Raw genomic sequence first — 20,250 nt, 5'->3', positions numbered from 1 at the left:
CCCAACACAGCATCCTGAATACAATGTAGATTTATCCTTAAGATTGGCTGCAAAAATACTGTGGTCTCACACAGTGTTATGTGCCCTTTCTATTCAAATGTCTGGGAGATACCCCATAACTCTTATTTTATTTTTGCTGATACCCCGACTGCATTTCTTTGAGGATGGAGTTGAATCCATAAACATAACACTAATGCTGGCTCAGATTTCTAGACACTGAATTATAACTGACCAGTTTTGCTTGCTCAGTATTTTATTTGGCAATCTGTTAACCTGGTACAGCTAAAAAGTCTCATAATTAATTCTGCCACAAATCAAACAACTTTTGTGGCCTTTGCTTGCTAAAAATCATATTGTTAGCAAAAAGTCATCCATGCAAGAGCAACTTCTTCCTTCTCCCAGTTTATCCCTCTCCCTGGTACTCTTACCTCAGAAATTGGCTAAGCCATTAGCAGGGTTCTTTTGATGGGGTAGACTATGGTAGGCTCGCTGGCTCTGAGAATTCGCTGCTTTAGAGAATGAGCTTTTAAAGGTCTCTCATTAGACCAAATACAAAAATGCAGATAAGCGATATGTGAAGAAAGAAGTTGGAATATCTGTTTGATGAGTACCATTATACTGCATTCTTCCTTAAATTACACTTTTTTTCCATCACAGGATAGGTTTTGCTGTAGCTGTGACTATTAACCTAAACAAAGTTAGGAGTAGATGGGGAAGAAACAAATCACTGATATTAGTGGTAGTAAATTTTTTTTCAGTATTAATTCTGTATTTAAATGGATTCAATGATCATCATACATCCTTTTACCAAGACTCCTCTATTCTTAAAATCTTAATTTTGCCCTATTTTTTAATTGGCTGAATTTCACTTTCGAGTATTTCTCTTTTCTACGAGTTCTTTTATATTCATGGGAACTGCCTAGTACCTTTATTTTTGAATGACATCTTGGCTTACTATTCTTGGATCGCATTTTTGTCCTTTCAGAACTCTGTACACAATGCTTAGTGGTAGTAAATTTCACTGTAATAATTATACTAAAACTATATGAGCCACATGCTATAACTTAGGTAAGTTTTCCTTATTGAGAAGTAATTCTGTTAATTGTGTTTAAGGTAGTATATCTGGACTGTGATTTTCAAATTCCTGCTTTCTGAGTATAACCACTTAATGCCATATTCATAATGTTATAGGCTGCCAGTGACATATTTATTAAAACAATAAAAGCCAATTTAAAACAGGATGGGAAAGAGAGCCAAGTTTTTTTGGTGCTTCCACCCTGAATCATGAAGCAGAAAGAAGGGTGGAAAAGCTTTATCTTGAGAAAGCAAGACAGAAATGAAAGCATGATCTCATTCACTTTTCCCGCACCCAAACAAGGTGACATTTTCTGTTCCTTTCTTCTTCAGCCCTAATCAGTTTAACAGTCCTCTTTTTTTAATCCCTAATAGTAAGTTTCCAAGTGCCCTTTTTTTTTTTGCGGTACGCGGGCCTCTCACTGTTGTGGCCTCTCCCCTTGTGGAGCACAGGCTCCGGACGCGCAGGCTCAGTGACCATGGCTCACGGGCCCAGCCGCTCCGCGGCATGTGGGATCTTCCTGGACCGGGGCACGAACCCGTGTCCCCTGCATCTGCAGGCGGACTCTCAACCACTGCGCCACCAGGGAAGCCCTCTTTTTGTAATTTTTAAGATTTTATTTTTCAGAATCAAAGATCAAAGCATGAGTATGCACAAAAGTTTTCATTTAAAATGTTTTGATTTACTATTCATGACTAACAAACACATCCTAAACTCCAATACCCTAAATCCCAATGATTTAGTGGCATATTCTGTTTTGCTATGTGGTTAATGCATTTGTTTGAAACAAAAGAAGAGGTAAACCATACTTAAGGCAGTAGGTTTAGGAGTCTTGCAAAGAGAAATCTAAGGTGGGGGCAGGAGTCTTTAAAAATTCTGCAAAGAACTCTTCAAATAATTTTAAAATTCAAAAACATATCAGTGATTTAGAACTTGAAAGTTATATACCTAAATCAAGAATGTGTCATTCCTTTGAAAAAGTTTCAATACTGGCAATTAAAAAAAAAGATATCCAAGTTATATCTGAAGAGAAATGACCAATTAATATTTGTTCAGTGATTTAAAAATCATAAAAGTAGGCACCACTTTAGAAAATAAGACCTAGCATGAGACTATAGAAGAAATTAAATTGTCTTCCTTAATGGAATTACCATTTTTAACTTAATTAACATTACATATGCAATCTCAAAATTCTAATTTATTAATGTAACTCCTATTGACAGCACAGTTTTTTGTGGTCATAGACCAGCTTATTCTAAAAATTTATGTGGAAAAGAAACAGGTCTTAGAACAGGTAAACTTTATTGAAAAATAGACTGGGTGGACTCACTCTGCCTGGTGTTAAGTCATTCCTTGTAGCTACAGCAATCAAGATAGTGTGGTTACAGAGCAACACATGCAGAACAATGGAACAGGCCAGAGAACTCTGAAATAGACCTACACGAATAAGCTCAACTGATTTTTGACAAGGGTGCAAAAGCTCATCAGTGGAGGAATGGTGCTACAGCAACCGGACAACCATAGGGGAAAAAAGTAAGAACTCTGACCTAGACCTCATTTTGTGTAATATTGTGTAAAGATTTACACCAAAATTAACTCAAAATGGGCCACAGACTTAAATGTGAAACATAACACCATAAAACTTTAGAAAAAATTTTTTGAAAAATTCATCAGGAACCATGTTTGGTGAAGAGGGCTTGGACATAACATCAAAAAGACAATCCATAAAAGGAAACATTGATCAACTTGGCCTTGTCAAAATAATACTTTTGTTCTGTGAAAGACCTTGCTTGGAGGATGGAAAGACAAGCTACAGACTAGGAGAAAATAGCTGTATACCACATATCTGACAAAGGATTGTTATCTAGAATATATAAAGACCTCTCAAAACTCAACATTAAAAAACAATCCAATTGGAAAATAGGCAAAAGACACAAACAGATATTTCACCAAAGAGGATATACAGATGGGAAACAAACACATAAAAAGATGCTCAGCATCATTAACCACTGGGAAATGCAAAATGAAACAAAAATGGGATATCACTACACACCTATCAGAATAGCTAAAATAAAAATGTGACAATACTAAGTGCTAGCAAGGATGTAGAAAAACTGGTCACTCATACATTGCTGGTAGGAGATTAAATGGTACAAGTCACTACAGAAAAACATTTTGATAGTTTCTTATAAAATTAAACATGCAGCTCTCATATGACCCAGAGATTGCATTCTTTGGGAATTAATCCCAGAGAAATGAAAATTTACAATCACAGAAAAGCCTGTACACAAATATTTGTAGCAGCCAATACTAGAAATGGCCCAGATGTCCTTCAATGTGTGAATGGTTAAAAACACTATGGTACATTTACACCATGGAATACTACTCAGCAACAAAAAGGAGGAAGGTATTGATATACACAACTTGGATGAATCTCTAGAGAATTATGCTGAATGAAAAAAGCCAAAAGATTGCATACTCTGATTTCATTTACATAATATTTTTGAAATGACAGAATTATAGAAATGGGAAACAGATTAGTGGTTTTCAGGGGTAGAGATGGGGCAGGTGCAGGGGAGGGTGGAAGGAAGTGCATGCTGTTACAAAAGGGTAACAAAAGGGATTCTAGTGGTGACGGAACTGTTCGGCATCTTGACTGTATTAATGTCAACATCTTGGCTTGGGTATATTGTACTATGGTCTTGAAGAGGTTACTACTGGGGGAAACTGAGTAAAGGGCACACAGGATCTCTTTGTTATTTCTTACAAGTACATGTCTACAATTTCTGCAAAGTAAAAAGTTCAATTAAAAAATCCAACTCAGAATTAAACACAGAATATAGTATATATTATATACATATATATATATACTATATACACAGTATATAGTATATAGTGGATAGGAAAAGGGAAGAAAACTTATATGCAATAATTTCATATCCTATTTTAAACATTATTGCCACAAATTTTTCCAAAATACTATAGACATAACTACTGACACTATAGTCTTAGCATATATGGTCAATTCATGACTCCACTAGAGTATTTGATCTGGGTAAACGATATTTTTTCTGTTCAATACCAAAATAACAAGCTGATATAAAGGAGAATTTCAGGGCAAGAACCCACCAATGCATGACAATTTTGGTATCTGTTATTAGAAATATTTACTTAAGTGACACTTCTCCCCAGATAGTCACTCCTTGATCTCCTTCATGTCTTGCATCAAATATCTTCCTTTCAGTGAGGCCTCCTGTGACCACATGATTTGAAATGGCAATGCACTCTTCCCACTCCCTATACCCTCAACTTTAATTTTCTCCATAATACATTACCATCGAATATACTATATCGTTGTTCATTTTGTATCTTCCCCTAGTAGGATGTAAGCTTCATAAGGATGGTAATTTTCATTTGTTTCAGTCACAGGTATAATCCCCAGTGCCTAGAAAATAACTTGACCTATAGAGGCACTCAGTAAATATCTGAATAAGTGAATGAATCAATGAATAAAATGGAATTTTTTTTCTTGGTGAGGAGTGTACAAAAGGGGAAATGCTCTCTGAGAGAGAAAATCCAGTTTGGAAGAAACCAAGAGTGATAAATCCAGGAATTCTCTGGAGGTCCAGTGGTTAGGACTCTGCACTTCCATTGCAGGGGGCACGGGTTCAATCCCTGGTCGGGGAACTAAGATCCTGCAAGCCACGCGGTATGGCAAAAAAAAAAAAAAAAAAAAAAAGAGTGATAAATCCTACAATGTATATCCAATATATTGGCATTAGAGTTTTCAAAATCCTTTGGATGGGGGCTTCCCTGGTGGCGCAGTGGTTGGGTGTCCGCCTGCCATGCAGGGGACGCGGGTTCGTGCCCTTGTCCGGGAAGATCCCACATGCCGCGGAGCGGCTGGGCCCGTGAGCCATGGCCGCTGAGCCTGCGCGTCCGGAGCCTGTGCTCCGCAATGGGAGAGGCCACAACAGTGAGAGGCCCGCGTACTGAAAAAAAAAAAAAATCCTTTGGATGCAATACAATGTAGGAAACTCTTTAAGATCAATGATTAGGACTGCAGCTTTGTAAGCATAAGAGTACTTTGGTTGAAGATACAACCTAGAAAATAATTTACCACTTCAAAGCTATTACTAATGAATTTTCATTAGCTATGGAAGAGTTGGTCGAGTTAAATAATGTTGCTTAAGTTATAGGTGAAGTGAGTTTCAGAGAGTTTATGTCAACTTTAAAGACATGGCATTTGCCATTTTGTTAACATCTGAAAGAAAACTCCAGATTGTATAAACTGATTCAGGGTGGAAGAGGCATTCCTAGTGAACCACGCTGGACTCTGGATGTGGTATTTAAATTTATGGCAAGAATAGTGATGGATTAGGTATCAGGAGACCCCATGCCCCACCACTGTCCAACACTGCATTAGACCTCTGTCGCCTCATCTGCAAAAATCAGTGGCTGGATTAGACTCTGAGCTCTTCAAACGATGGCACATTATGTTATTTATCTTAGTGATAACAGTGTCTAGCACACTGTTGATGATTAATAAAGGCCTGTTAAATGAATTAAGTAATTAAATAGGAAGTTCTAAATGGGTCTCCGGGAAATTGTATCTTTTCTTGACTGAACTGCAGCCCTCCTCTCTCAGGGAGGCCTATCCTTTCCTAGTTGGCCTGCCCAGAATAAGGCAACTAGGTCCAGAAACTTCTCTGTGGGTTGAATACAGAAGACAATGGCAGAGATCGGTTCTAGGTGTCATTAGCTATATTGACCTGAAGGGTTCTTGAAAGAAAAACTCTGATCTGTAACTGATTCTTGTTACCATCCTCGGATAATCCCTCCTTCTCATGTTCATTCCTGAAGAGTCAAAAGGTAAAGACTCCCTCAAACTTACTGCTGAACTTTCTAAATGTAAAACACCAAGCTCTTCTGAAAATGTCAAGTGTCAAATGTACTCAATATTATTTCTGGATGGATAGACAAGCAACTAGTACTAATGGTCACATCCTGGGAAGGGAAATGGGGGATCGGAGTCAGGGGCAGGAGGTTTATTTTCTTTATGTCCCTTTATAGCTTTTGAATTTTTTTCTGTGTATGTATTTCATATTTGAAGCGTAAATTTTTGTTTGTTTGTTTGTTTTTGCGGTACGCGGGCCTCCCACTGTTGTGGCCTCTCCCGTTGCGGAGCACAGGCTCCGGACGCGCAGGCTCAGTGGCCATGGCTCACGGGCCCAGCCGCTCCATGGCATGTGGGATCTTCCCGGACCAGGGCATGAACCCACGTCCCCTGCATCGGCAGGCGGACTCTCAACCACTGCGCCACCAGGGAAGGCCCTTGAAGCGTAAATTTAAAAATTAAATATTAGATGTGCTCAATAATGCTTTAGGTTGACTGAAAACCATTGTGTTTCAAAGCATTTGTCATTTACTTCTGCAATACTTAATACTGCTTACTTTTGTTCCTTATACTAGGTATTCAATAAATGTGTATAAACAAGGAATTTTGTATAAATCTGTTATACAAGTTTTTAAAAAGGTGATTATAGAACTTTTACAGGCTTTCCATTATTCAAGCAGAAATATTACTAAGGAATAAGGTAGTGTTGGGAACAAGTTGATGATAATAAGCTACTGAGCATCAAGAAACAGGAAACGGGGCTTCCCTGGTGGTGCAGTTGTTAAGAATACGCCTGCCAATGCAGGGGACACAGGTTCGAGCCCTGGTCCGGGAAGATCCCACATGCCACGGAGCAACTAAGCCCGTGAGCCACAACTACTGAGCCTGCACTCTAGAGCCCGCAAGCCGCAACTACTGAGCCCGCGTGCTGCAACTACTGAAGCCCGCATGCCCAGAGCCTGTGGTGCACAACAAGAGAAGCCACCGCAATGAGAAGCCTGTGCACCGTAATAATGAGTAGCCCCTGCTCGCCGCAACTAGAGAAAGCCCACACACAGCAACGGAGACCCAACACAGCCAAAAATAAATAATAATAAGTGAAATTTTAAAAAATAAATTAATTAAAAAAGAAAGAATCAGGAAAAAATTAGCTACACTTAGATGTAGAAATCAATATTGTTCAGAGTCAAAGCAAGTATCTACATTAACAGCAGACCAGTGATAAATGAAATGTTATCTTGTCAGTACCATTTCTAACTCATTAGCTGACCCATGGTTAGACATTTAATATTAACATATCCCATTATTCATAACAGCCAAAATGTGGAAACAACCCAAATGTCTATCAATGGATGAATGGATAAACAAAATGTGGCATATCCATACAATGGACTATTATTCAGCCATAAAAAGGAATGAAGTACTGATACATGCTATAATGTGAATGAACCTTGAAAACAATATGCTTAAGTGAAAGAAGTCAGTTACAAAAGACCGTATGTTCCATTTATACATAAAAGTCCAGAACTGGGAAATCTATAGAGACAGAAAGTAGATTAGTGATTGCTTAGGGATGGGGAGGTGGTGGGCTGGGGAGAGGCATAGCTTAAAACTCTGGAGTTTTAAGCCTCCTTCATCCTTCCAAGGCGATGAAAATATTCAAAACTTGCTGATGGTTGTGCGTATCTGTGAATATACTAAAATCCGTTGAACTGTACAATTTACATGGTTGGTACACAATGTGAATTCTCTCTCAATAACACTGCTTTAAAAAGTGAAAAAATATTAATATGTCCCAATATCCTCGTTGATTCTAAAGTTAAGCAGTTCTCACAATGAAAGTGCCATCCATGTGTAACATTCACTCCTGACCATTCACTTAAGACAAGTAAAGGAGGAAGAAAACCAAGCAAGCCATTTGCTTAGTTTTCTGACAGGTTCACATCAATATGTATTTTATTCAATATGATTCATAAGTTACCCACTTGCTGATTAGGTTTTCACAATTTAATCTTTATCAGCAAGGGCCATCCATGGCCATTTATACGCTCTTTCAAATGTATTATATTTATGGAGACCTGCTGTGTGCCAGGTGTACTGTGAAAGAACCAGGAGAATGGGTTTATTTTCTTTTCTCCCTAGAAGAACAGTGTTTTCCATGGTACATGGCAGGAATTTAGTACCGTCTTTGAAGAAAACCATGTACAGCAGACAGTACATCCAGATATACTGCATTCATTTGATCCCCTCCCACCAAATGAAATGATGACCAGATTTGGAATCCTGGGTTTTCCAGCTCATTTTAAAGTCTGGGACCATCAAGAAGTTCAAGGCAGAAAATTAAGGTGTCAGCTATACCTGTAGTTACTCGCTATTATCCTTGAGTCAGATAAAACTTAACAGAATGCTGTACTATAGAAAGTATGAGAGCTGCATGTGCAAGTAATGGCGAATCAATGTTTTTTAGGGCTTCTACATGCATGGATATTTCCACAGCTGCAGAACCAACTACTGCAGAAGTACACGCTGTGCACAACATCTACAATTTAGTAAAGCTGGAAAGAATTTTATTTTTGTAAAAACTAAATGGGGTGTGGCTCATTTTCTTGCCAAAGGGCTATTTTATTCCAAGACACTGGTGTCTGCTGACCTTCATTTATAGGCTGAGCAATGTTCTATTTAAGTAAAATTAACTCATGGTCGGCACTTTTTTTAGGATGCAATAATTATTGCAAAGAAATAACAATGTTTAAATTTGATTTGTTCTTAGTTTAGATTTGATTATATTGGGTTATACATGAATGTCTTTGTTCACACAAGGTTTAAATTTAGAAATTATTTTATGTTGAGAAAAAGGGCCATATTTAAGTTCCTTTTCTACATGTAAGAATATTTTTAGGTTTCATGAAATCCAATATTACGTTTTTTTCTTCCAGACTGCAGGAGTATCTTACCATCTTTGTAGCCCTAGCACCTAACAGTCTTCACTAAACTTACTTTAGTTGAATGATGAAGCCATTCCACAAATAGACTAATTAAGGCATTGTCTATGTTACTATCTTTGGCTATTACTCCATCTATAGTTTGTACTATCTCAATATATACTTGAGAACTCTGGGCACATTTTAAAGTTTTCCTGAGGGTTACATCTCTTTATAAATGCCTTATAGGCCGCCTTTTATATAATCTTTACACATTTCAAGGTACTTGACACAGCAATCAATCCTCCCTTCATCTTTACACAAACCTTCTCTGGTTAGGGAAGTTTGCCACCTTCTGCTTGCACCTATCAATATATTCTAGTTTGCTTTTATTTTTCGCGGGGCTGGGGGCCCAACTAATGCTGGAAAACTTTGATTTAGGATAAGATACCAAATGTATGGGTTGGCTTATACCTTTAAACATGTAAATCTATCAGTATTACTTTTTGGTTATCTATACTGCATGGTAATTTGGCTATATTTGTTTTTTAATTATCATAAGACAAAATATAAAATTTTAATTATTCATAACCACTTGCAAAACTGATTCAACTGCAGCTTTAAACTGGAGACCCACAAACTGCTCAAAATATTTGTTGAATGTGTCAATGTCCTTCATCATTTCCTGATTTTTGCTTTTGAAAACTTCCACTAGAGGAAATAATGGGCATCGTAAATTTTAAATTAATGTTTTGGATTCACCCATGTCTAAAGGCTACATGTCATCTTGGAAAGATACTGATTTAATTTATAACTCTGCCTTCCCCAGCATTTTAAGTTTTCACTAACTTATTTTCTCTTTTCTCCTATTTTTTCAAAGGTAAACTTCTAAACATTCATGTTTATACTATTTCTACTATTGTAGAAACACTGAAGAACTTGAAGCTTTTTTTCCCTCCCCCCAAAAACAGGCATCAACATTACCTATTACCTTTCACCTTGCTCTAAGCTAAATTTGTTAGTGGCAGTGACTTTATAATGGTGTCCGTAATGTATTAAAAGAGTCACGTTTCCAATTTTCCTTTGAGGGTGAATTTAGACTGTTGGATGGCATATCCTCATAAAAGGATAAATTAATGGTAAAGGGGTTTCTTAGATAAGCCAAGAGGCTTCTTCAACCTGGAACATTGTTAAAATCCTCCACATTTGTAATGAAAAGCATTGGAAAGTCATATTTTCACAATACCATTAAATAAAACAGAAAAAATAAACTATCTTATTTATCTTCAATGGTGATACTTAAGGAAAAAAACGTTTAAATTAGAGGAAAATGAAGAGGTAGCTACAGAGACCTGATAAAGATCACCTAAGGCAACATTAATTGACCTGTAAATGGGAACACTGATTGAGCACCTAATATATGCCAGTTTCTTTATAAATGTTCTCCTTTAATTTTAAAGACAAGACTGAAAACAAGTGATATTATCCCCATTTTATAGATAGTGAAATTGAGGTTTAGAGGAATTAAGGAACTTCCCCAATGTCACAGAGATATAAAATAGCAAAACCATGGGAACCCATATTTTATGCTAAAATCCATTCTGACTATGAAATATAGCATGTACATGATCCCTCTGAGAACAAAAAAAGGAGGTGGTAAGAACGAGTTGTCCAGTCAGACAAAACTTTCCACATCACTTCCGGGTCATCATGGGATGCCCGGACCAACATGGTCCTTAGTGCCACCAGTGAACTGGGGTAAGGAGACAGACATCCAGGAAGGGTCTGTGAAGCAGCATGGGATAAGTTTAGGGAGAGATATGCAGTGTACAATGAGCCATTTAAATACACAAAATATTTGTTAAGTCAAGTGTTGTAATTTGGGGATTCACCATATACTGAAACTAGGCACAAATTAACTGGTGGCGCCAGTTTTACCACTATTGGATCTCCGTTTAGTTATTTAAGCAACCCGAATGAAACATAAAACTTTGAGTTTATTGAGCATTGTCAACGTATAGGTACACATCATTTTATTGCACTTTCCAGATATTGCACTTTCTACAAATTGAAGGTTCGTGCTAACGCTGCATCAAGTGAGTCTATTGGCACCATTCTCCAATAGCATTTTCTCACTTTGTGTCTGTGTCACATTCTGGTAATTCTCACCACATTTGAAACTTTTTCATTATCATTATATTTGTTATAATGATTGGTGATCAGTGATCTTCGACGTTACTAGGACACACTGAAGCCTCAGATGAAAATTGGCATTTTTTAAACAATAAAGTATTTAAAATTATGTACATTTTTTTTAGCTGTAATGCTATCACACACTTAATAGACTACAGTATAGTGTAAACATAACTTTTATATGCACTGGGAAGCCAAAAAAATTGATGTGACTCTATTGCGATAGTCTCGAACCACCTGAAGTATCTCTGAGGAGTGGCTGTACTTCAAGAGGCTGACAGCCTGAGATAAAGAAGCCTATCAACAAACACAGCCATTTCTATGTCTGTGAGTCTACTTCTGTTTTGTAAATAAATTCATTCGTATCATTTTTTTAGATTGCACATATAAGTGATATATGATATTTGTCTTTGTCTGACTTACTTCACTCAGTATGATAACCTCTAGGTCCATCCATATTGCTGCAAATGGCATTATTTCATTCCTTTTTATGGCTGAGTAATATTCCCTTGTGTATATGTACCACATCTTCTTTATCCATTCATCTGTCGATGGACATTTAGGTAGCTTCCATGCCTTGGCTATTGTATATAGAGCTGCTATGAACATTGGGGTACATGTATCTTTTCAAATTAGGGTTTTCGTCTTTTCCGGCTATATGCCCAGGAGTGGGATTGCTGGCTAATATGGTAACTCCACAGATATAGAAAACAAACTTATGGTTACCAAAGGGGAAGGGGGGGTTAAATTAGAAGCTTGGGATTAACATATATACACTCTATATATAAAATTGATAACCAACAAGGACCTACTGTATAGCACAGGGAACTACACTCAATATCTTGTAATAACCTATAATGGCAAAGAAGCTGAAAAAGAATATATAAATATATATCTTTATATATATACAGCCATTTAACCAACTTCAGGATTAAAAGTCTCTTCATGATACTGAAAGTTTATGGTCACAAGTAAGCTTTCTGTACTTGAACTGAGTTTTACAGCAATCTGAAATCTAAAGGCTAATTAAATACAAACCTGTCTCCCTTCCCCAATTAACAGTTCTGTTTCAAAAAATAGAACTTCCTATGATTGTACACCCCACAGGATTCTACTTCATCCTCCTTTGCACCTGCTAACTAGATCAGAGGAAACCAAAATATTTCCAAGACATATACTTTACCTAAACCAGCTCCATACGAAACACTATATAAAGAATGGCTTTTTTTTTTTGAGAGCCGCTGTTTGAAATCAAGGCTCTTTTTGCTTACACCAATGTTTAAATTTCAGAGATTGTCAAAGGGATTCATCTTTAAAACAAAAATCTTTGCAATTTCTCTTTATCTCAAAGAGATATTTATCTCAAAGAAATAATCAGAGTCATGAAATGGTTTTTGCCCCAGGGTGTTCGCTGAAGCATTATCTATAAGATACGGAAAGAACAAAAACTTCCAACAACCTGGAATTAGCGAAATAAATTATGAAATATCCATTATATAGAATATCATGCAGTAATTTTAAATATTTTCAAAAATATCTGATTACATGAAAACATATTTATAATACAAGTTAAAAGAATTGGATACAGACAGTATATACAGTATGATCCCAATTTTTAAAATATCTAATGTTCTACACAGGAAACAGATGAAAAATATGAACAGGTGGTACAATTATGAGTAATTTTTATTTTTCTTCTTTATAAACCCTTTTGTTTTCTTCTCATATATTTTTTTTGAAAAGTTAAAAGTTCCTTAATTTTTTATTCCTGGTACCACTACCACAATTTACAGGGCAATATACCTGATGTAATAAAAAGAAAAAGACAAAGCTACAACAGATAAAAGACCTCAGGAATGTACATGTAATTGACACTACATTGCATTAATCAATAGCTGCACTTTTTGCAAACTGTGGCTATGACAGTCCTGAACAAGAAGGGTTTCCTGTTTAAGCTGCAGTAACTTTTCTGACTATGGATCATCGTTCCTTCTGTGGCAGATTTTTACGGTTCCTCTAATGCATTTGGGACGACTGTCTCAAAGTAACCTGCAGCTTTCCTGACAACTCCTCACTCTCTCCCCTGCTAAGAACTGTAGCCCTTTTCTTCTGAGTTTTTAGAACCTTCTGCTACCATATCCACCACTTCCACCACCAGATCCATAACCACCACCATAGGGACTTCCCGAGCTTCTTCCACCAAAACTGCCCCCCTTCATGGGTCCATAATTTGATTGCTGTTGTCCACTATAATTTCCAAAATCATTATAGCTCCCACCACCACCATAGTTACCTCCAAAATTTCCTCCTTCATTGTAACCATCATATCCTCCACCACCGCCACCATATCCACCACCTTGGTTTCCATATCCTGGTCCACCACCACCATAGCCTCCTCTACTACTGTAACCAGGACCACCGCCATAGTTACCACTGTTGCCTCCAAATCCATTATATCCACCATCACCTCCTCCATAACTACCTCTGCTGCCACCACCTCCCCCACCATAGCCTCCTCTTCCACCAAAGTTTCCACCACGGCCCAAGTTACCTCCACCACCTCCAAAGTTTCCTCCACGACCCATAAAGTTGCCAGATACACCTCCACGACCTCTTTGTGATCCAGCAGATTGCACTTCTTGTTTAGAAAGGGCCTTTTTCACTTTACACTTATGCCCATTAAGAGTGTGGTATTTTTGAACAACAATTTTATCAACTGTATCATGATCATCAAAAGTTACAAAAGCAAATCCTCTCTTTTTTCCACTCTGCCTGTCTTCCATAACCTCTATGGTTTCAATCTTGCCATACTTTTCAAAGTAGTCTCTCAAATTATATTCTTCTGTATCTTCTTTAATACCACCAACAAAAATTTTCTTCACTGTTAGATGGGCACCAGGCTTTACAGAATCCTCTCTAGAAACAGCTCTCTTTGGTTCCACTACACTCCCATCAACCTTGTGTGGTCGAGCACACATTGCTGCATCCACCTCTTCAACACAAGAGTAAGTCACAAAACCAAAGCCCCTGGAACGTTTTATTTGGGGGTCTCTCATCACCACACAAACTGTAAGTGTGCCCCATTTCTCAAAATGTTCTCTTAAGCTATCATCTGTAGGTTCAAAGCTCAGACCACCAAGAAACAGTTTTCTCAACTGTTCTGGTTCCTTTGAATCATGGCTCTCCTCCCCCCGGCGGCGGCGGCGGCGATGGCTGGAGTCTTCTCATATTTTTAAAGTGGTCTTGTATTTTTTTAATCCAAAGTAAACTGATTAAAAAATATCCTAAGTACACACTACTTAAGACACTTTTCCAGCAGATTAACTAAATATACCTATTGACTATAATAGCAATAGGATATACCCTAGGAATCATGTCTCATCATTTTCACCTCTGAGAAAACAATCTTAAATGGTAATTCTCCCCCACCTGATATACAAGCACCAAGATGTCAAAAACAACAATAAGAAATGGCAAAAATGGGAATATGCAAGCAAGTAAAGAAATACAGGAAAAAAAGCTTAAAAATTACATTCGTCTATAAAGGACAATGTATTATTCAGTGTCAATAGCAGAATGTCAATCTGAGAGCAACACTATGTAATTAGAGCATATAATGTAGAATGCAATAATATGAATATTCAAAGCTATTATGCTGCCCTCTCAAATTCTATTTTATAGAAAGTAAAAATTTTATATATATACTTTTTATGTAAACAAGTATTCTGTATGCATATAAATTTAAAACAGCGTAAGAGAATCAGACTTGTATTTTCAATATATGGGTTACAAGATTACAAAAAAATGATTTCCTATTTAATCTTTTAAAACAGAGATGGTAGAAATAAGAGGTCAGATTTTATAAAAGAAAATGATTTCTTTTAACAAAGAGAAACTTCTCTTCAGAACTAGTCATAGGATATCAGGTTATTTCAAAAGTCCTTTAACTCAAGGCTTTCTGCTTATTCCATTTTCATGAAGTGCTATCACTTCACAAGTGCTGTTTTAACAAATGTTAGCAAACATAATTTTAACAAAATAAAAATGCATAATAACACAAAGAATGACAGAGTTAAAGAACTATCATGTAATCGGCAAGATGACAATACACAGTGAAAATTAATTCCAAGTTAATAGTTTTGAGGGTGGGGGTTGAAAATAACCCCTAAGGGGCTTCCCTGGTGGCGCAGTGGTTAAGAATCCGCCTGCCAATGCAGGGGACACAGGTTTGAGCCCTGGTCCGGGAAGATCCCACATGCCACGGAGCAACTGAGCCCGTGTGCCACAACTACTGAGCCTGCACTCTACAGCCTGTGAGCCACCACTACTGAGCCTGCGTGCCACAACTACTGAAGCCTGCACTGCAACAAAGAGTAACCCCTGCTCGCAGCAACTGGAGAAAGTCCACGCACAGCAACAAAGACCCCATCTAGCCCAACATGTTTGTTTTTCAAATGAAGACCTGCATTAACTTCTCACCTTTTCTGTGTTAATGATGGCACACCACTTAAACATAAGTTTATCTCCTCCATTATGCACTTTTCCATACCTGCATGTGCAATTTAGAGTGCAATTATAAGGAGAAACATTTGATTTTTCATGCGTAATTTTACACAAAACCTCCTATTACGGGCAATCACAAAACTAAGAATGAAGTATGATAAGCCAAAGTATTTTGTAACCATTACCAATGAACGCCAAAATACTGCTCAGTAGTTACTTGGGAAAGGTTAAAAAAAAAAACACCACCACATTAATGGCTTTTACAGGCTACTTGGCACAATATTCGAGGGAAAAAAATTATAAGAAAGTATTACACATATAGGTTTTTATTCTCTTGTTATCAACCATTTCTCTTATTTTTCATTACATTATGTCTGGCTTTATTTCTTCTTAGCTTGTAAAAGTGGATGGCTGGAGAACATTTACAGACAAGTAAAAATGTGGCAAGGCTTAAGTGATGAGAATTCTACCATTTCTGTAAACTCTTATTAAAGCTTTAGTGTTTCTATGATATACTACTACAGTACTTTGAATTTATATAGCACCTGTCTGCTGAAGAACCAAGACTTACATAGCTCATTTATCCTTTCAGCATGCCTGTGAAATACACAGATTGAAAACAGATGGCTTACAAATAAAGTAAAATCCAGATATGAAAACAGAGAACTTCCATGATTTACTGAAGATGGCCTGTCTGTGCAAACTGTAGTAGCCTAAAAGATCCTGGAGTCCACACTCAATGCCTTTTCCAATAAACAACACTACCTCCTTATCATCAAACAAATTTCTAGACCGTTAAGAGAAATTAAGCTTTGTCATAATATAAAATCAGTAAGTTTAATGTGCCAAAAATCCTTGATAAGGAATGATATAAATGGTACCTCTATATTTTAAAGAAATAACATTAGTCACGGAATAAGCCACTGGTGACCGGAGAGTCACCAATTTGCCTACAAGGTATTTAGCTTGGTTCAATATAATTGCATTAAAATTGGGAAAAAAATCAACTGATAAATATAACTGAAATAAGCCAGACTATATCTATATAAAAGATATATCTTATAAAAGAAAAAAAAATCCCAGCAAACCAAAATCCTTGAGCCATGCCCTCATTTTATAATTGAGAAAATGCATGGTGTCTGGCACACGTATGTACTCAATGTTAATTATCAATATAATAATCTTAAGTGACTTTCTCAAGGTCAAACTATGAGTCAGTGGCAGAGCCATGTCTAGAATCTAGTTCTTCTGAAGCAAGTCCAACATACGTCCCCCTTAGCATTGTAATTTTCATTTAACAGCAATGCTTTTTCATCCCTAAAACAGTTTATACTCACCAATATTTATCTTTCAAGTGCTAAGAATAGAGCAAATTCAATGTTATTAAGCATATTGAATTTTTGGAAACTGTCTCACCTCCATAACTACCATTGGCCCAAGTATTATCAGATCTTCTCCTGAGACTGACATTTCATGATCAGACAGTTTTTTATATTTCTAGGCCATAATTTTAACCAAAGCTCTCATCACTAAAAACAGCTAGTCGTGACCACTGGTATCTAAAAGACCTTCCAACAGTATAATGTATCCAAAAAACTTTTGAAACCTCCAACACAATGAACATACATCATATGGTGTGTCACTCTCTAGAATAATTACAGACTCAAAACATGATCTAGCTGTTTTCTTCTAAACTGAGTTTTATTATTTTCACAGATTAAACTTTCCCCCTCTGGATTACTTTTCACCAAAAGAGCATGAGCAAGTACAAAATGATTCCAAAAACAGTTACCCAAGTTTTCATATATTGATAGATGTTCATTTTCAATTTTATACCAGCTACTTTTGGAATCTGTACTAAACAGCAAAAACAAACAGTTTGGCATATTCATTCCACCTAGATTATAGCAATAGCAAATTCATGAATTTATCTTATGTGCTAAGAATATTATGTCAGTAAATTTCTTGGAAAGGCAAGTAGAAATGCTTAAAACAGAATATGGAAAAATGGCAAGTGAATTTTCTTCCTTTTGTCATCAGTTTCACCATACAGAATCTCCTTAGTGCTCAGGCACCACTACCAAGTTACTACCCCCTTCTTTTCTGTAACAGTCACGCTGTTTGCCTAGGAGCAAAATTTCATGGGGTTCCTAATAGTGCCCTGGATATTGACATTCTGCCAGTATAAACAGTCACAGTCAAGTCTAATGTGCTTGTAACCATTGGTAGAAGAGACTTAATCTCAACCCAAATATTACTCACTAGTTATAATTAATCCTTCTACCCAAAATGCATTGAGCCTAGACATTTTTAGCAATTGACTCTAAATGATGGCATCAGACTAGACTAGAGACCTTGGACCTCAGTGTTGATTGTCTGTGTTAAATCAAGGCAGAGCATAATTTATTTGGCTCTCCCACCCCAGGTAAAGAGTCTGATAACTTTCTAGATCTAATTGTAGAAACTAAGAATTAGACTCATAATCCTCTAATTTTAATGAAAGCCTGGGTTCATTAGATCATATGACTAAAAAATGAAGTCAGTAGTTGTAAATGAGTGGACACACCGAGACAATGAAAGACTGGTTGGAGAGCCTAGAGAGGATCCTGTTTTGACATGAGTTAATACTATTTTAAAAAGAACTTATCTCCCTACCACTTTAACCTAGTTGGATAGTTGTGCTCTTCTTTTTTTAAGGTTAAATATTTGTTAGGAGTTCCATCTAAAATTATATTATCACCTCTCTTCCACTAGGGGGGTCTATCTCCCAGTGTAGTTAACTCCAATTAACTCAGGTGCAGTTTGAGTCCACTTCCAGCTAATCTGTGCCGCAAGGCTAGCCTTGTGGTCAGAACTATGTGCTTTAAAGTTGTTCTAGTTTTTAGGCTCAGAAACCCATGCACAGCATGAAAATGTAGTGCTCAAGTCATTCAGAGGTTGCTGCAGTAAGAAGACAAGGATTTTTGGCTGAAGCATACAAAGCCAAAATCTCTTAAATATTCCCAGTTTCATTTTTAGCTGCCCTACTTGTTTTCAGACTGAATACGTATCAACTGGATCCATTTTTGTAAATAAGTAAAGCTTTTAAACTCTCAACCTCAGAGATTCCTCTGCCCATTTCTACACTCTGCAATATATAATCTGAATAGCAAAAACTGCCATGTTTTTCCAACAGCAACCTTAACTTGGGCCACTTGGGTGGGTATTGGTCATTATGGGAGTTGTTTCTGTGGCCTCTCATTATTCTACTAAAGTACTGACAGGTAAAAACCCAACTAGCTCGATTTCTTAAATTTAGTGTCCACTGTTTCCGTGCCTGATTTCTGATCCAATTAATTCCAAACCACAATAACTGATGGTTAATTTTAGCCAAGAGATTATCCACCACCTTCAAGCAGATGCCTAATATAGAGAACAGTTCAACTGGAATATAGGCCAGACCCAGGGACATGGACAAAGCCTAATTTTTTAAAAAACACTATCTTATGGGATATGGCTTCAAATCTATCATTTAGGAATGAAATAGGGCATGAATAAATGGACGATTTTTCTAGAAAATAATTAGTAAGATATTTTTAAAATTTAGAAAAGCCATAACTAGATTGAAGGGCCCCTGGGGAGATATATATCCCAGCACAAACATATTTCAAGCACTTATTTTAAAAACAGCTTCCGTTTTTTATTTTGGATAAAATCTGAGCATCCAATTTCCCTTTCTGTTCCCCTCATCCAAATCCAAGTAGAACTCCCTTGAGTAGAGGCTAGTTCACACCGCCCCCTCCCCTTTTTTGTCACGGTAGTTTTGGGAAAATGAACTTCAGCCATTACATTCCAGTTTTAAAGTCAAAAGAAGTCATGTGACCATTACCCTAGGGGCATCAGAGACTTGGGGCACGTGATGCCAATTGACATATGTGGGGCTTCGGCCACTATGTTGGAATTCACTGTAAATTGGATCTTCAGGATCAAGTTTAAGCTCCCAAATACACTGTGACATCCTGTAAAGTGGAGTGTGCGCTTACGTCTCAGTAGTTTTTAATTTCACCTAGGTTTTCTACCTACTGTGCAGTCAGCCAGGCTCTCTTCCCCACCCCCCATCCCTGGTAACAGGTCGGGCACCCCGAGCATCCCGTCTATCTGATCCTAAACGGCGAGGCTCTCCAACCCAGTTAGTTCTAAACTCAACCTTGAGTACCACCCGGCATGTTGTGCAGATAGGGTGTGGAGCAAGAATTTGCGTCGCGTACAGGAAACGTCAGAAAGCATTAAGCCCACTCCACCTCCCAGGTTGGGATCTTCTGCCCTGGAGCCTGGCCGTCGGAGCCGCCAGCACATTAGAGCAAGTAGCAGCAGCGGCGGCGGCAACTCTGGGACTGGCGAGAAGCCCGGGCGGGGGTGGTCGGCGTCCCCCGGCCTCTCATTAGACCGCTAAGTACTGCGAGTCGGGAAATGTAAACACCGGCAAGTGCAGCTCTGTGGGAGGAGGGGATGTTGCCCTCGCCCCCCGCCCCTTCGGCTCTGCCTCCAGAGGAGCCCCGGGAGGTGCCGGGCGGCCGCTGCCCCGACCACGCGCTCGAGGCTGCAGAGCCAAAGGAGCTGAGAAGGGAGCAGACAGGCGGCTCGGGATCTGAGGAGAGGAGAACGGAAAGGTACTGCCCTAA

At 37.8% G+C, this 20,250-nt stretch overlaps 3 protein-coding genes across 4 annotated transcripts in view; 1 reads left to right on the top strand and 2 right to left on the bottom strand.

Annotated features, from left to right (window-relative positions):
* Positions 1-20,250, bottom strand: part of PLS3 (plastin 3) — a 92,440-nt gene that overhangs the window by 71,342 nt on the left and 848 nt on the right. The gene's annotated exons all lie outside the window — the stretch shown is intronic.
* On the bottom strand, positions 13,029-19,717 carry LOC101286082 (heterogeneous nuclear ribonucleoprotein A3-like). The gene is made up of 2 exons (XM_033413333.2): positions 19,648-19,717; positions 13,029-14,309 (listed from the first exon to the last, which is right to left on the bottom strand). The coding sequence occupies exons 1-2, from the start codon at positions 19,715-19,717 to the stop codon at positions 13,204-13,206; spliced, it is 1,176 nt and encodes a 391-aa protein (XP_033269224.2). The 3' UTR covers positions 13,029-13,203.
* The window catches only part of LOC117198175 (uncharacterized), an 84,603-nt gene continuing 82,463 nt past the window's right edge, over positions 18,111-20,250 (top strand). The window contains exon 1 of the mRNA XM_033413347.2: positions 18,111-20,238. Coding sequence (XP_033269238.1) covers positions 20,078-20,238 — 161 coding nt within the window. The 5' untranslated portion in view covers positions 18,111-20,077. The remainder of the gene's footprint in view (positions 20,239-20,250) is intronic.

The sequence above is a fragment of the Orcinus orca genome, chromosome X (genome assembly GCF_937001465.1).
Source record: "Orcinus orca chromosome X, mOrcOrc1.1, whole genome shotgun sequence".
Taxonomy (NCBI): Eukaryota; Metazoa; Chordata; class Mammalia; order Artiodactyla; family Delphinidae; genus Orcinus; species Orcinus orca.
The sequence above is the reverse complement of the archived record's forward strand: the minus strand, read 5'-3'. Positions and strand labels throughout refer to the sequence as shown.

Excerpts from the sequence above, each read along its gene's own strand:
- LOC101286082 (XM_033413333.2), bottom strand. The coding sequence starts at position 19,717 with ATGCTCGGGGTGCCCGACCTGTTACCAGGGATGGGGGGTGGGGAAGAG. Across the intron at positions 14,310-19,647 it reads CCTGGCTGACTGCACAGTAG|AAGACTCCAGCCATCGCCGC; the intron begins GTAGAAAACCTA and ends TAAAAATATGAG.